General features: G+C 48.4%; 2 protein-coding genes across 3 annotated transcripts in view; one reads left to right on the forward strand and one right to left on the reverse strand.

Moving 5' to 3' along the window:
* The window catches only part of LOC123763480 (nascent polypeptide-associated complex subunit alpha, muscle-specific form-like), a 15,913-nt gene extending 13,117 nt beyond the window's left edge, over positions 1-2,796 (forward strand). The window contains exons 4-5 of the mRNA XM_069304506.1: positions 1,761-2,027; positions 2,476-2,796. Of these exons, the coding sequence (XP_069160607.1) occupies positions 1,761-2,027; positions 2,476-2,796 (588 nt within the window). The remainder of the gene's footprint in view (positions 1-1,760; positions 2,028-2,475) is intronic.
* The window catches only part of LOC123763481 (mucin-22), a 355,540-nt gene extending 338,866 nt beyond the window's left edge, over positions 1-16,674 (reverse strand). The window contains exon 1 of one of the 2 annotated variants that reach the window (XM_069304642.1): positions 16,548-16,674. The gene's annotated coding sequence lies outside the window, so the exon portion shown is untranslated. Of the gene's footprint in view, positions 1-14,264; positions 14,387-16,547 lie in introns of those variants that run through there. The other variant, XM_069304643.1, reaches the window with a different exon arrangement.
* Positions 16,675-18,447: the final 1,773 nt, after the last annotated feature.

Consider the following 18,447-nt stretch of genomic DNA (forward strand, 5'->3'; position numbering starts at 1 on the left):
ATTTATTGTGTGCTTAAAAAAATCACATACAAGCATGAGGAACATTATAACATCTGAAGAGGGAAGCAATAGCCCCTTTGTGAAGATGAGTAGTAGTAGTAATAGTAGTAGTAGTAGTAGTAGTAGTAATAGTAATAGTAATAGTAATAGTAATAGTAATAGTAGCAGTAGTAGTAGTAATAGTAATAGTAGTAGTAGTAGTAGTAGTAATAGTAATAGTAATAGTAATAGTAATAGTAATAGTAATAGTAGTAGTAATAGTAATAGTAGTAGTAGTAGTAATAGTAGTAGTAGTAGTAGTAATAGTAATAGTAGTAGTAGTAGTAGTAATAGTAATAGTAGTAGTAGTAGTAGTAATAGTAATAGTAGTAGTAGTAGTAGTAATAGTAATAGTAGTAGTAGTTGACGCTAATACAACAATGCAATACAATACAAACTCCACAGCATGAGAAATATGAGTTTCGCATCCCTTTTTATCATCCTTAATTGCTCTCAATTCTTTAACTTAAGACATAACTGTAATATGCTCGTGTTAGAAGTCCATTTCATGTGGTCTCCATCTGATGTTGGCCTCCGAATAGAGCTGATGAGTTAGCCAAAGAATCTGCCTTTAAAGGAGCCGTTGAGTATAACCTTGGATTGTCAATTAGCAATCTGAGAGCAGCAGTACACTAAGAACTTCAACAAAATCTTTTAGATCTGAGCAAAAGTGAAATTGACACCAGTAATTCCATCTATCATCATACTATCATGCAAGAGGAGCCACTCCCATCATCCAGCACCCCCATCATCCACCACCTTCCTCCAGCACCCACCCTCATCATCCACCACCATCCTCCAGCACCACAACCCCCTCCCAGCATCCTCTAACCCCCCCCCCCTTCCCCCGGGTACAGTGACGCAGCAGCTGCCTCACTGTACCACTAACCGTTGCTAAACATGCACAGGGAGCACGCAGGGACGAGGATCAACTCTGGGATCTACATCACTCTTCACCCCTCTCCTCTGTCTGGCACAGTTACAGTCCCGCTCCTGTGCCAGGTAAGTCCACTACGGGCTCACCATAGCCCGTGCTACTTGCCCCGCTCCTGTGCCAGGTAAGTTCACTACGGGCTCACCATAGCCCGTGCTACTGGGAACGTGTTGGTTCCGAGTAGCTGAATCTACAGCAGCAACAACAACATCCCTCACCACTAACCTTTATCCCTCCCCTCCCTCCCTCTCTTCTACCCTCCTTTTCTCACGCCCACCTGCCATCCTTCCCTCCCTTCCCTCCTCCAGTGTATGTCACCCTGGATCCTCATCTACCGACCTGTACGGCGTGCTTCTCTGCCCACCGTCACAGGTAGCAGAGAGATCACAGGTTCGACCGTCTCCTGCTGGGGACGGTAGTGTGTGGACAGTCGGTGGGGTGCTGCTAGCTACCTTGGTCTCTCGAGACCATGGAGTGGAATACGCTCTCTCAAGCACAAGACTCATCTGATCGGTGAGTGCTTGCAACTAGACGGGAGAGATATCTCACTATAATGCTGTTTCACTTCAAAGGAATTAACCTCCAAGCTGAATGCCTACTTTCCTCGCGTCGTAACACGTCGCTCATCACAGTTACACACTACACACATATGCCAGTCCAATCCAGAGTTATAAAGGAACTGGCAGAATAACTGTGCCCACCACTGAAATTACTTTCACAAAATCACTGGACCAAGGAATAGTCCCCCCTGAATGGAAATATGCAATTGTCACCCTTATTTTTGAAGCAAAAAGTCAGGAAGAGCTCAGCAGGAAACTACCGGCCGATCACCTTGACACCACACATGAGCAAGCTCATGGAGAGACGCCTCACGGAGGGCATCATTCACCATCTTTCAGTGAACAATCTTATACAATCGATAAAACATGTCTTTGTTAAAAATAGATCCTGCCTTACAAACTTGCTCACATTGTTGGACACGGTCACCAGCTACTCGAACAAAGGCCTTCTGGAGGATGGAGTATACATGGATTTGGCTAAAGCCTTTGATAAGGTACCACATAAATGACTGGCAAGGAAATTACAGGCCCATGGGGATAAATGGTAAAATACTATAATGGATAAAACAGTGGTTGAAACAGAAAACAAATGGTCGTACTAAATGGGAATGAATCCGACTGGAGAAATGTGGTAAGTGGGGTTACCACATTGATCCATTTTGGGGCCAACCCTTGTTGTCATAATCATTAATAACACACATGAGAATATTACAAACCACATTACCAAATTTGCAGATGACACACAAATTTATGGTCAAGTGGGAAATGATAATGATATTGAAGCCTTGCAAAGAGTTCTACATGAACTCCACAAATGATCAGAAGACTAGCAAATGCTTTTTAATACCGACAAACATTATCAAACACATGCTATGCCCCACCTTGCATGTGGGGCGCAGCAATTAACGCCACAACTACCAAATCTATGCCATTACATTGCAGCAGATTGATGAAGAAAAAGACCTCGGAGTCAAACTCCACCACTCACTGAAGGTTGCACAACAGGTGGGAGCAGCAGTCAGAAAAGTTAACCGATCCTTTGGAATAATCAAGTGTACCTTTGACTTTAAGGAAAAGAAGGTGGTGATTCAACTTTATAAATCTCTAGTAATCCAAATAAATGATTTGGATTACTGTAGCCAAGCATGGAGACCTCATCTTCAGAAGGACATAGCTGCTCTGGAGAAAGTGCAACACCGGGCAACAAAAGTTATTCCAGAGCTAAGTCATCTCTCGTATCAGGAACGGTTGAGAGCCACATAGCTAACTTTGCAACCCGTTCTCGCACTTTCTTATAGTCAATATTGACTTATTAAATACGTGCATATGTGACATACTAATTTATTGTGAATATTTTAGTTTACCTTGAAAAGTTTCATAGAAAACACCGACCTTACCTAACCTTCTTAGTATGTTAAGATAAGCATCTTATTCCTTCGTAATTACAATTATTACTTAACCTATACCTGTAATTGGTTAAGTAATAATTGTAATTATGAAGGAATAAGATGCTTATCTTAACATGCTAAGAAGGTTAGGTAAAGTCGGTGTTTTCTATGAAGCTTTTCAAGGTAAACTAAAATATTCACAATAAATTAGTATGTCACATATGCACTTATTTAATAAGTCAATATTGACTTAAGAAAGTGCGAGAACGTGTTGCACAACACTGCAAAATAGGCATGACAAGGCGGATCAAATTGAAACTTTTAAAATACTGAACAAGTTAGAAGATGTTGATCCCAACAATTTCTTCAAAAGGTCAGATGTAATACAAACAAGGAGCAACGGTTTCAAGCTCAACAAACCTCAATGTAGGACTGAGAACGGGAGATATTTTTTCATCCACAAGGTTATAAACCCATGGAACCGCCTACCCGACGTAGCCGCCATTACCAAAACTGTTAGTGGTCCTCAGGTAAATCACGTACAAAAAGCAGGTGTTTAGACTCTGTTTGCAATTATTTGTATTTGTAATAAGTGGGTGAAGCATTTACAGAGATGCGATTCGATTCGAACAAATGTTTCAGGGAAGCACTGTTCAAGAAATGTTCGAACATCAACACTTGTGAGTGGTGTGTAAAGCAGTTTCCTCATCAGAAGAAGCTAAATGTTCATCCCATGCAGACTCCAAACTCCATTTATGTATAAAATAATGCACTTTTCACATGACTTACAACTGATGACGTTCGAACATATATCGAACAGTATGAAACCTATGTTCGAATCGAATTGCAACTATGTAAATGCTCCCCCCATATATTACAAATACAAATAATTACAAATAGAGCCTAAACACTGAATCTAATCTAATCCAGGCCTAAATATTTACAATATACTAATATAACATAATAATAATTATAATTTATATTTGAGAAAATTCCTATTTTAACATGCATGGAATGCATGTTAAAACTGATGAATGTGTTTTTGGGGTCGGTCGCTGGATGGAATGAACACAGTCTAAGGACGGGATAAGGAAACTGCATCACTCACAGACTCAACAACACCTCTGTTTCGTGAGGATTGTTCAACTCTGATATCATTAATGAACTAATTCACAAACAACAAATAAAATTGACAAATGAATAAACAAATAATAATAAACAAATATTTGTTTTTGTTTTTGCTTTGATTACGATGGCACCGATGACCATCCTAAGGGATGGTCATCTATACACCGGATTACCACACATTGACAAGTTGAGAGGCGGGACCAAAGAGCCAAAACTCAACCCCCGCAAGCACAATTAAGTGAGTACAACTAGATGAGTACATCAAATAGGATTAAAATAAAAATAAAATTCGCCGTAACAATTACTTGTTAGTATGGCTCCTGAGCCACAAGTTATCCCAAGATAACAGAGCGTATCAGACCAAGGGTCCTAACTAAAGCGGTCTCGGTAGGTATGCTAGGCTAGACCTGCTAGGTATGCAGGTCTCGGTAACACAGCTCATCTTCCTAAAATGAGAGTACTACTTACAGCAAGTATTTGGTCGCTCATCTACCTAAAATGAGAGTACTACTTACAGCAAGTATTTGGTCCAAAGTACCAATATGTAGTTTTAGACCACATAAAGGTTCATGTTTTGTGCTACAGAATTACCCCGAATGACATTCTCCTACATACGAAACAAAACTGAAGAACCTAGGCTAACCTGTCCTGGCAATCCTCAGCCTGATACACGTTATCTTAGGTCTAATATAGTATATATATATATATATATATATATATATATATATATATATATATATATATATATATAAATATATATATATATATATATATATATATATATATATATATATATATATATATATATATAGTGTGTGTGTGTGTGTGTGTGTGTGTGTGTGTGTGTGTGTGTGTGTGTGTGTGTGTGTGCTACATATTGGAAATTTGAACCAAAAAGTACTATCGTTATAGGAAGATAGGCTGCGATAATACAATTTTTTTATCCAATATTTTAATTAGGTATGATGTGTGTGTTAAAAGATAAAGACTTTTATCGTGCTTACACTTCAAATACAGGCTAGAAGGACACGACATACAAGCTTGGATCTCCTAGGACGAAGTGGATTCGATCCCACCATAGGCCTCAATATTTCATTTAAGATGTTGTTGCTGTTGTTTAAGATTCGCCACCTGGAACAAAAAGTTCCAAGTAGCACGGGCTATGGTGAGCCCGTAGTGGACTTCTTTTTTTTCATTTAAGAGACTCCACGTCCATGCAGTTATTACGCAAAACGTACGATTAACTGAAAAGATTACGGTATAGTTTAATCAGGCTGCGTGTTCATACAAACACGCTTCCCTGGTCATACACGCTCCCCTGGTCATACACACTCACCTGGTCATACACGCTCACCTGGTCATACACACTCCCCTGGCCATACACACTCACCTGGTCATACACACTCACCTGGTCATACACACTCCCGTGGTCATACACACTCCCGTGGTCATACACACTGCCGTGGTCATACACACTCCCCTGGTCATACACACTCCCCTGGCCATACACACTCCCGTGGTCATACACACTCACCTGGTCATACACACTCCCGTGGTCATACACACTCCCCTGGTCATACACGCTCCCTGGTCATACACACTCACCTGGTCATACACACTCCCCTGGTCATACACACTCCCCTGGCCATACACACTCCCGTGGTCATACACACTCACCTGGTCATACACACTCCCGTGGTCATACACACTCCCGTGGTCATACACACTCCCGTGGTCATACACACTCCCGTGGTCATACACACTCCCGTGGTCATACACACTCCCGTGGTCATACACACTCCCCTGGCCATACACACTCCCGTGGTCATACACACTCACCTGGTCATACACACTCCCGTGGTCATACACACTCCCGTGGTCATAAACACTCCCGTTGTCATACACACTCACCTGGTCATACACACTCCCCTGGCCATACACACTCCCGTGGTCATACACACTCACCTGGTCATACACACTCCCGTGGTCATACACACTCCCGTGGTCATACACACTCCCGTGGTCATACACACTCCCGTGGTCATACACACTCCCCTGGTTATACACACTCCCCTGGTCATACACACTCACCTGGTCATACACACTCCCGTGGTCATACACACTCACCTGGTCATACACACTCCCGTGGTCATATACACTCCCGTGGTCATACACACTCCCGTGGTCATACACACTCACCTGGTCATACACACTCACCTGGTCATACACACTCACCTGGTCATACACACTCACCTGGTCATACACACTCACCTGGTCATACACGCTCACCTGGTCATACACGCTCACCTGGTCATACACACTCACCTGGTCATACACACTCACCTGGTCATACACACTCACCTGGTCATACACACTCACCTGGTCATACACACTCACCTGGTCATACACACTCCCCTGGTCATACAAGCTCACCTGGTCATACACACTCACCTGGTCATACACACTCACCTGGTCATACACACTCACCTGGTCATACACTCTCACGTGGTCATACACACTCTCCCTGGTCATACACACTCACCTGGTCAAACACACTCCCGTGGTCATACACACTCCCCTGGTCATACACGCTCCCCTGGTCATACACACTCACCTGGTCATACACACTCCCCTGGTCATACACACTCCCCTGGCCATACACACTCCCGTGGTCATACACACTCACCTGGTCATACACACTCCCGTGGTCATACACACTCCCGTGGTCATACACACTCCCGTGGTCATACACACTCCCGTGGTCATACACACTCCCGTGGTCAAACACACTCCCGTGGTCATACACACTCACCTGGTCATACACACTCCCCTGGCCATACACACTCCCGTGGTCATACACACTCACCTGGTCATACACACTCCCGTGGTCATACACACTCCCGTGGTCATACACACTCCCGTGGTCATAAACACTCCCGTTGTCATACACACTCACCTGGTCATACACACTCCCCTGGTCATACACACTCCCCTGGTCATACACACTCCCGTGGTCATACACACTCCCCTGGTCATACACACTCACCTGGTCATACACATTCCCGTGGTCATACACACTCACCTGGTCATACACACTCCCGTGGTCATATACACTCCCGTGGTCATACACACTCCCGTGGTCATACACACTCCCCTGGTCATACACACTCCCCTGGTCATACACACTCACCTGGTCATACACATTCCCGTGGTCATACACACTCACCTGGTCATACACACTCCCGTGGTCATATACACTCCCGTGGTCATACACACTCCCGTGGTCATACACGCTCACCTGGTCATACACACTCACCTGGTCATACACACTCACGTGGTCATACACACTCACCTGGTCATACACACTCACCTGGTCATACACACTCACCTGGTCATACACACTCACCTGGTCATTCACACTCACCTGGTCATACACACTCACCTGGTCATACACACTCACCTGGTCATACACACTCCCCCTGGTCATACACACTCCCCTGGTCATACACACTCACCTGGTCATACACACTCACCTGGTCATACACACTCACCTGGTCATACACACTCCCGTGGTCATACACACTCCCGTGGTCATAAACACTCCCGTTGTCATACACACTCACCTGGTCATACACACTCCCCTGGCCATACACACTCCCGTGGTCATACACACTCACCTGGTCATACACACTCCCGTGGTCATACACACTCCCGTGGTCATACACACTCCCGTGGTCATACACACTCCCGTGGTCATACACACTCCCGTGGTCATACACACTCCCGTGGTCATACACACTCCCCTGGCCATACACACTCCCGTGGTCATACACACTCACCTGGTCATACACACTCCCGTGGTCATACACACTCCCGTGGTCATAAACACTCCCGTTGTCATACACACTCACCTGGTCATACACACTCCCCTGGCCATACACACTCCCGTGGTCATACACACTCACCTGGTCATACACACTCCCGTGGTCATACACACTCCCGTGGTCATACACACTCCCGTGGTCATACACACTCCCGTGGTCATACACACTCCCCTGGTCATACACACTCCCCTGGTCATACACACTCACCTGGTCATACACACTCCCGTGGTCATACACACTCACCTGGTCATACACACTCCCGTGGTCATATACACTCCCGTGGTCATACACACTCCCGTGGTCATACACACTCACCTGGTCATACACACTCACCTGGTCATACACACTCACCTGGTCATACACACTCACCTGGTCATACACACTCACCTGGTCATACACGCTCACCTGGTCATACACGCTCACCTGGTCATACACACTCACCTGGTCATACACACTCACCTGGTCATACACACTCACCTGGTCATACACACTCACCTGGTCATACACACTCACCTGGTCATACACACTCCCCTGGTCATACAAGCTCACCTGGTCATACACACTCACCTGGTCATACACACTCACCTGGTCATACACACTCACCTGGTCATACACACTCACCTGGTCATACACACTCACGTGGTCATACACACTCTCCCTGGTCATACACACTCACCTGGTCATACACACTCCCGTGGTCATACACGCTCCCCTGGTCATACACGCTCCCCTGGTCATACACACTCACCTGGTCATACACACTCCCCTGGTCATACACACTCCCCTGGCCATACACACTCCCGTGGTCATACACACTCACCTGGTCATACACACTCCCGTGGTCATACACACTCCCGTGGTCATACACACTCCCGTGGTCATACACACTCCCGTGGTCATACACACTCCCGTGGTCAAACACACTCCCGTGGTCATACACACTCACCTGGTCATACACACTCCCCTGGCCATACACACTCCCGTGGTCATACACACTCACCTGGTCATACACACTCCCGTGGTCATACACACTCCCGTGGTCATACACACTCCCGTGGTCATAAACACTCCCGTTGTCATACACACTCACCTGGTCATACACACTCCCCTGGTCATACACACTCCCCTGGTCATACACACTCCCGTGGTCATACACACTCCCCTGGTCATACACACTCACCTGGTCATACACATTCCCGTGGTCATACACACTCACCTGGTCATACACACTCCCGTGGTCATATACACTCCCGTGGTCATACACACTCCCGTGGTCATACACACTCCCCTGGTCATACACACTCCCCTGGTCATACACACTCACCTGGTCATACACATTCCCGTGGTCATACACACTCACCTGGTCATACACACTCCCGTGGTCATATACACTCCCGTGGTCATACACACTCCCGTGGTCATACACGCTCACCTGGTCATACACACTCACCTGGTCATACACACTCACGTGGTCATACACACTCACCTGGTCATACACACTCACCTGGTCATACACACTCACCTGGTCATACACACTCACCTGGTCATTCACACTCACCTGGTCATACACACTCACCTGGTCATACACACTCACCTGGTCATACACACTCCCCCTGGTCATACACACTCCCCTGGTCATACACACTCACCTGGTCATACACACTCACCTGGTCATACACACTCACCTGGTCATACACACTCACCTGGTCATACACACTCACCTGGTCATACACACTCACCTGGTCATACACACTCACCTGGTCATACACACTCACCTGGTCATACACGCTCACCTGGTCATTCACACTCACCTGGTCATACACGCTCACCTGGTCATACACACTCACCTGGTCAAACACACTCCCCTGGTCATACACACTCACCTGGTCATACACACTCACCTGGTCATACACACTCACCTGGTCATACACACTCACCTGGTCATACACGCTCACCTGGTCATTCACACTCACCTGGTCATACACACTCACCTGGTCATACACACTCACCTGGTCATACACACTCACCTGGTCATTCACACTCACCTGGTCATACACACTCCCCTGGTCATACACACTCACCTGGTCATACACACTCCCCTGTTTACTAGAGTTGGATGTGACGAAGGCTATAGGCCCAGATGGAATCTCCCCTTGGGTTCTAAAGGAAGGAGCAGGAGAACTGTGCCTACCACTCTCCATAGTGTATAACAAATCACTGGCAACAGGGGAACTGCCAGATATTTGGAAAGCAGCTAACGTAGTCCCGATATACAAGAAAGGGGATAGACAGGAGGCACTGAACTACAGGCCTGTGTCCCTAACCTGCATACCATGAAAGCTGATGGAGAAGATTGTGCGAAAAAAACTATTGGAGCATCTGGAGCGAAGGAACTTTGTAACACAGCATCAACATGGGTTCAGGGATGGCAGGTCCTGCCTCACAGGTTACTTGAATTCTACGACCAGGCAACAAAAATAAGGCCAGAAAGAGAAGGGTGGGCAGACTGCATATTTTTGGATTGTCAGAAAGCCTTTGATACAGTGCCACACAAGAGGCTAGTGCGAAAGTTGGAGACGCAGGCTGGAGTGAAAGGGAAGGTACTCCGGTGGATAGAGGAGTACCTAAGCAACAGGAGACAACGAGTCTATGTGAGGGGTGAGGTCTCAGATTGGCGAGACGTTACAAGTGGAGTCCCGCAGGGGTCAGTCCTTCGACCTATACTGTTTCTGGTATATGTAAATGATCTCCCAGATGGTATAGATTCGTTCCTCTCAATGTTTGCCGACGATGCAAAAAATATGAGGAGGATTGAAACAGAGGATGATAGTAGGAGGCTACAAGATGACCTAGATAGACTGAGTGAATGGTCCAACAAATGGCTGTTGAAGTTCAACCCGAGTAAATGCAAAGTAATGAAACTAGGCAGTGGAAACAGGAGGCCAGACACAGGATACAGAATAGGAGATGAAGTACTTAATGAAACAGACAGAGAGAAATATCTAGGAGTTGATATCACACCAAACCTGTCTCCTGAAGCCCACATAAAGAGAATAACGTCTGCGGCATATGCGAGGCTGGCTAACATCAGAACGGCGTTCAGGAACCTGTTATCTTGAGGTTATCTTGAGATGATTTCGGGCTTTTTAGTGTCCCCGCGGCCCGGTCCTCGACCAGGCCTCCACCCCCAGGAAGCAGCCCGTGACAGCTGACTAACTCCCAGGTACCTATTTACTGCTAGGTAACAGGGGCATTCAGGGTGAAAGAAACTTTGCCCATTTGTTTCTGCCTCGTGCGGGAATCGAACCCGCGCCACAGAATTACGAGTCCTGCGCGCTATCCACCAGGCTACGAGGCCCAAATTCTGTGTAAGGAATCATTCAGAATCTTGTACACAACATATGTAAGACCAATCCTGGAGTATGCGGCCCCAGCATGGAGCCCGTACCTTGTCAAGCACAAGACGAAGCTGGAAAAAGTCCAAAGGTATGCTACTAGACTAGTCCCAGAACTAAGAGGCATGAGTTATGAGGAAAGGCTGCGGGAAATGCACCTTACGACACTGGAAGATAGAAGAGTAAGGGGGGACATGATCACAACCTACAAAATCCTCAGGGGAATCGACCAGGTAAACAAGGATGAAGTATTCAACACTGGAGGGACGCGAACAAGGGGACACAGGTGGAAGCTGAGTACCCAAATGAGCCACAGAGACATTAGAAAGAACTTTTTCAGTGTCAGAGTAGTTAGTAAATGGAATGCACTAGGAAGTGATGTGGTGGAGGCTGACTCCATACACAGTTTCAAATGTAGATATGATAGAGCCCAGTAGGCTCAGGAACCTGTACACCAGTTGATTGACGGTTGAGAGGCGGGACCAAAGAGCCAGAGTTCAACCCCCGCAAGCACAATTAGGTGAGTACACACTCACCTGGTCATACACGCTCCCCTGGTCATACACGCTCACCTGGTCATACACGCTCCCCTGGTCATACACACACCTGGTCATACACACTCACCTGGTCATACACACTCACCTGGTCATACACACTCCCCTGGTCATACACACTCACCTGGTCATACACACTCACCTGGTCATACACACTCACCTGGTCATACACACTCCCCTGGTCATACACACTCACCTGGTCATACACACTCCCCTGGTCATACACACTCACCTGGTCATACACACTCACCTGGTCATACACACTCACCTGGTCATACACACTCACCTGGTCATACACACTCACCTGGTCATACACGCTCCCCTGGTCATACACACTCACCTGGTCATACACACTCACCTGGTCATACACGCTCCCCTGGTCACACACTCACCTGGTCATACACACTCACCTGGTCATACACACTCCCCTGGTCATACACACTCCCCTGGTCATACACACTCACCTGGTCATACACACTCACCTGGTCATACACACTCACCTGGTCATACACACTCACCTGGTCATACACACTCCCCTGGTCATACACACTCACGTGGTCATACACACACCTGGTCATACACACTCCCCCTGGTCATACACACTCACCTGGTCATACACATTCACCTGGTCATACACACTCGCCTGGTCATACATACTCACGTGGTCATACACACTCACGTGGTCATACACACTCACGTGGTCATACACACTCTCCCTGGTCATACACACTCACCTGGTCATACACACTCACCTGGTCATACACACTCACCTGGTCATACACACTCTCCCCTGGTCATACACACTCCCCTGGTCATACACACTCCCCTGGTCATACACACTCACCTGGTCATACAAGCTCACCTGGTCATACACGCTCACCTGGTCATACACACTCACCTGGTCATACACACTCACGTGGTCATACACACTCACGTGGTCATACACTCCCCCTGGTCATACACACTCACCTGGTCATACAAGCTCACCTGGTCATACAAGCTCACCTGGTCATACACACTCACGTGGTCATACACACTCTCCCTGGTCATACACACTCACCTGGTCATACAAGCTCACCTGGTCATACAAGCTCACCTGGTCATACACACTCACGTGGTCATACACACTCACCTGGTCATACATACTCCCCTGGTCATACACACTCACCTGGTCATACACACTCCCCTGGTCATACACACTCCCCTGGTCATACACATTCACCTGGTCATACACACTCGCCTGGTCATACATACTCACGTGGTCATACACACTCACCTGGTCATACACACTCACGTGGTCATACACACTCACCTGGTCATACACACTCACCTGGTCATACACACTCACCTGGTCATACACACTCACGTGGTCATACACACTCACGTGGTCATACACACTCTCCCTGGTCATACACACTCACCTGGTCATACACACTCCCCTGGTCATACACACTCACCTGGTCATACACACTTCCCTGGCATTCCATGAGCCCTAAAGTACGGCTGAAACAAATGCATTAAAAAAATTAAATACACACGGGAAAGCTCTTAAGGTTGAATTCAGCAGAAAATAGTCCAGTTACAGTCTTAGTTTAGACATTAATTTGGAGCGTGTCAACATATGTTGTAACTCCAATGAATAATGACTGGTGCGCAACAGGTCTTGACGGAGCCTGTAGGAGTCGGAGTAATAATTGAGTATTTAACACCAAACCTATCACCGACAGCCATAGTTTTCAAAATAGACGTAACGATAAACAAAGGTGTCGGGAGACGCTGCAATACAGTGCTTAAACTACCTGGTCTTGTGGACCAGTACTTCTACGTCGTGCTGAAGAAGACATGAAGCACATCAGATCAGGAAAAGTACTATTCTTAAGTGTATTAATTGTAATGGGAGTAAGCATGCAGAGTGAAGCCTCATCACCCAGATGCTCACATTTAAACAGTGAAAAACTGAGTCTGCGAGGACAGCATAAGATTACTATTATTTCTTTAGGACCAACAAAAATATTATTTGAAATATCGCAGTAATAATAATATTTTATATCGGAGCAGTATAATCAAAATAATTAAAGTTGGCAGGCATTATTTTGTTTACTTTGTAAACAAATAATATATTCGTCTGAAAATATCATATTAAATATTCTTGACTTTATCGACTGATAATTATTCTTGGAGGAATTCCGGTGCTCTTTTTAAATTATAATATTCTTTATTTTCGCGAGCAACCTGTTGGAGCACCACTGTTAGACGACTCACGGATGGAAAGTTGAGGACCAGGAGCTGAAGCTCTGTACTATAATCCCCTGTTAGGTAGAAGCATATACCACACAACGCCTACCACAAGCACAGCAGGAACCACACAGTGACGACACGTACCCCACACACCCGTAGAATATACCTCACAAAATGGCAGCAGGCACTACCGAGCAGAACACCAGGCCCAAGGTAGACTGAGTGTGTTTCCCGGCCGACAGGTAAACACAGGAGGTGACGGTGAGTGCAAGGGCGTCGCCATGTGTTACTAGGACACCGCCATCACCACCACACTGGCCACACCACGCCACTACCGCCACACTGGCCACACCACGCCACTACTGCCACACTGGCCACACCACGCCACTACCACCACACTGGCCACACCACGCCACTACCGCCACACTGGCCACACCACGCCACTACCACCACACTGGCCACACCACGCCACTACCACCACACTAGCCACACCACGCCACTACCACCACACTGGCCACACCACGCCACTACCACCACACTGGCCACACCACGCCACTACTGCCACACTGGCCACACCACGCCACTACCACCACACTGGCCACACCACGCCACTACCGCCACACTGGCCACACCACGCCACTACCACCACACTGGCCACACCACGCCACTACCACCACACTGGCCACACCACGCCACTACCGCCACACTGGCCACACCACGCCACTACCACCACACTGGCCACACCACGCCACTACCACCACACTGGCCACACCACGCCACTACTGCCACACCACGCCACTACCACCACACTGGCCACACCACACCACTACCACCACACTGGCCACACCACGCCACTACCACCACACTGGCCACACCACGCCACTACCACCACACTGGCCACACCACGCCACTACCACCACACTGGCCACACCACGCCACTACCACCACACTGGCCACACCACGCCACTACCACCACACTGGCCACACCACGCCACTACCACCACACTGGCCACACCACGCCACTACCACCACACTGGCCACACCACGCCACTACCACCACACTGGCCACACCACGCCACTACTGCCACACCACGCCACTACCACCACACTGACCACACCACGCCACTACCACCACACTGGCCACACCACGCCACTACCGCCACACTGGCCACACCACGCCACTACCACCACACTGGCCACACCACGCCACTACCACCACACTGGCCACACCACGCCACTACCGCCACACTGGCCATACCACGCCACTACCACCACACTGGCCACACCACGCCACTACCACCACACTGGCCACACCACGCCACTACCGCCACACTGGCCACACCACGCCACTACTGCCACACTGGCCACACCACGCCACTACCACCACACTGGCCACACCACGCCACTACCACCACACTGGCCACACCACGCCACTACTGCCACACTGGCCACACCACGCCACTACCACCACACTGGCCACACCACGCCACTACCACCACACTGGCCACACCACGCCACTACTGCCACACCACGCCACTACTGCCACACTGGCCACACCACGCCACTACCGCCACACTGGCCACACCACGCCACTACCGCCACACTGGCCACACCACGCCACTACCGCCACACTGGCCACACCACGCCACTACCGCCACACTGGCCACACCACGCCACTACCACCACACTGGCCACACCACGCCACTACCATAATGTTGTAGTGTGTTCTACAGTAGTATGAGTTTAGTTCATGTATTATGCACCCCATACCCATCCTGTGGGCGGTAGGGGACCTCATACCCATCCTGCTGGTGGTAATGGACCCCATACCCATTTTGTGGACAGTAGTGTGGACTTCAAACTCATCCTGTAGGCGGTAGTGGGCCCCCATGCCCATTTTGTGGCAGGTAGTGGTCCCCATACCCATTCTGTGGGCGGTAGTGGACCCCATACCCATTCTGTGGGCGGTGGTGGAAAGGGTTACAGAGGCACATAATGGGCTCAGGGACTGAACCCCAAAATTCAAGTAGCTAAGCAAGTTACAATCTTGATGAGCTAGTTACAACGTTCAATACAGATCGTCACATCAACAATGGGCTCGAGACCGACCACAAGTATATATTGAAAATGAAGCAACTGACATATGTGGAGAGCTAGTGTCACAATTGATATGTTTGTCCTGCACACCGCCCCCCATCCAGTGGGCAGCGGTGGATAGGTTACAATCACTTAGTTACTACCTATATAGTTAGCAAATAACTTAGTTACTACCTACAGTTAGCAAATCACACAGTTACTACCTACAGTTAGCAAAGGAAGAGTGTGGTGCAGTAGGGAGCGCGTGTGTGTTGTGGTTGGGGAGTTTGGTACAGGTAACCTTGCATGTCTTCTGATCCCTTGGTCATGTAACACAGGAAGGGTTCTTACCGGCAGAGTTTACAGCACCACAGGAGTGACAGCAGACGGTACTCAAGGGGCGGGTGCAGGTGTGGGTGGAGGGCGCTGCCACCCACACCTGCCGCCGCCATGACGCCCACTGGGTCAACAAGTGTCGTCACGGATCCCCACAGCTAACCAAAACTCTTACCAATTACGTAAAGAAAAATATTTTCTTACTGTAATATTGGCAATGAACGTAGAACGCGAATAAATAATCATTCACTCGGAAATAAACTCATTATAAAACGAAATATAGTGGTAGGCGGCGTAAAAGTTGGCAATCGTCGACTTCCTTTGGCGCCACCAACCATTTTGGTCTTGATTTGTTATAAAACGACATTATTTCTGTTATTGTGACACTAGCTCTCCACATATGGCAATTACTTAATTTTGAAACTATACTTGTGGTCGGTCTCGAGCCCATTGTTGATGTGATAATGTGCATTGAATTTTGTAACTAGCTCATCAAGATTGTAAGCTGTTTAGCTAAATGAATTGTGGGGTTCAGTCCCTGAGCCCATTATGTGCCTCTGTAACCCTTTCCACTATCCTCCCCCCCACAAGATGGGTATGGGGCGCATAATAAATAAACTAAACTAACTTCTGAGTAAATTTATGCTAATTCACGTTTAACATTCATTAGCAGTATTATAATAAGAGAACGTGTTATATTTATTTCTTTACGTAATTCTAAGAAGTTAATCTTGGGACCGGCGCTGGTACTTGTATGCACCCGGGCAGACCCATGCAGCAACCCGCCCTCCTAAGGTCCCCCAACGTCAAGAAACTGTTGTACTAAAGTGCCCTTACCCTGACCTACCAGAGGACCCAAGACAGAAAACGGGACAGTATGTCAATTTGGCGCCCCGCTATCATTTTCTACCATGCAGATGCTCCACCATGATAACCAGCAGTATACTGGAACAGTACTTGGCACGGCCAGTAGACACAGTTTAGCATGAGCAGTAGCTGCATCTTGGGATAAGCAGTAACCACAGCTTGGCACGGGCAGTGGCCACAGCTTGGTCAGGGGAATTGGCCACAGTTTGGCACGGGCAGTAGCCACAGCTTGGCACGGGCAGTAGCCACAGCTTGGCACGGGCAGTAACCACAGCTTGGCATGGCCAGTAGCCACAGCTTAGCATGGCCAGTAGCCACAGCTTGGCACGGGCAGTAGCTACAGCTTGGCACGGGGAATAGCCACAGCTTGGCACGGGCAGTAGCCACGGCTTGAAAACGGGCAGTGGCCACAGCGTGGCATGGGCAGTGACCACAGCTTGACACGGGCAGTAGCCACAACTTGGCACAGGCAGTAGCCACAGCTTGGCACTAGCAGTAGCCACAGCTTGGCACTGGCAGTGGCCACAGTTTGGTCAGGGGAATTGGCCACAGCTTGGCACGGGCAGTAGCCACGGCTTGGCACGGGGAATAGCCACAGCTTGGCACGGGCAGTAGCCACAGCTTGGCACGGGCAGTGGCCACAGCTTGGTATGGGCAGTGGCCACAGCTTGGCACGGGCAGTGGCCACAGCTTGGTATGGGGAGTAGCCACAGCTTGGCACGGGCAATAGCCACAGCTTGGCACGGGCAGTAGCCACAGCTTGGCACGGGCAGTAACCACAGCTTGGCATGGCCAGTGGCCACAGCTTGGCATGGCCAGTAGCCACAGCTTGGCATGGCCAGTAGCCACAGCTTGGCACGGGCAGTAGCCACAGCTTGAAAACGGGCAGTGGCCACAGCTTGGCAAGGGCAGTGGCCACACCTTGGCACGGGCAGTGGCCACAGCTTGGCATGGGCAGTGGCCACAGCTTGACATGGGCAGTAGCCACAGCTTGGCACTGGCAGTAGCCACAGCTTAGCACGGGCAGTGGCCACAACTTGGTCAGGGA

Source organism: Procambarus clarkii, chromosome 52, assembly GCF_040958095.1.
Source record: "Procambarus clarkii isolate CNS0578487 chromosome 52, FALCON_Pclarkii_2.0, whole genome shotgun sequence".
NCBI lineage: Eukaryota > Metazoa > Arthropoda > Malacostraca > Decapoda > Cambaridae > Procambarus > Procambarus clarkii.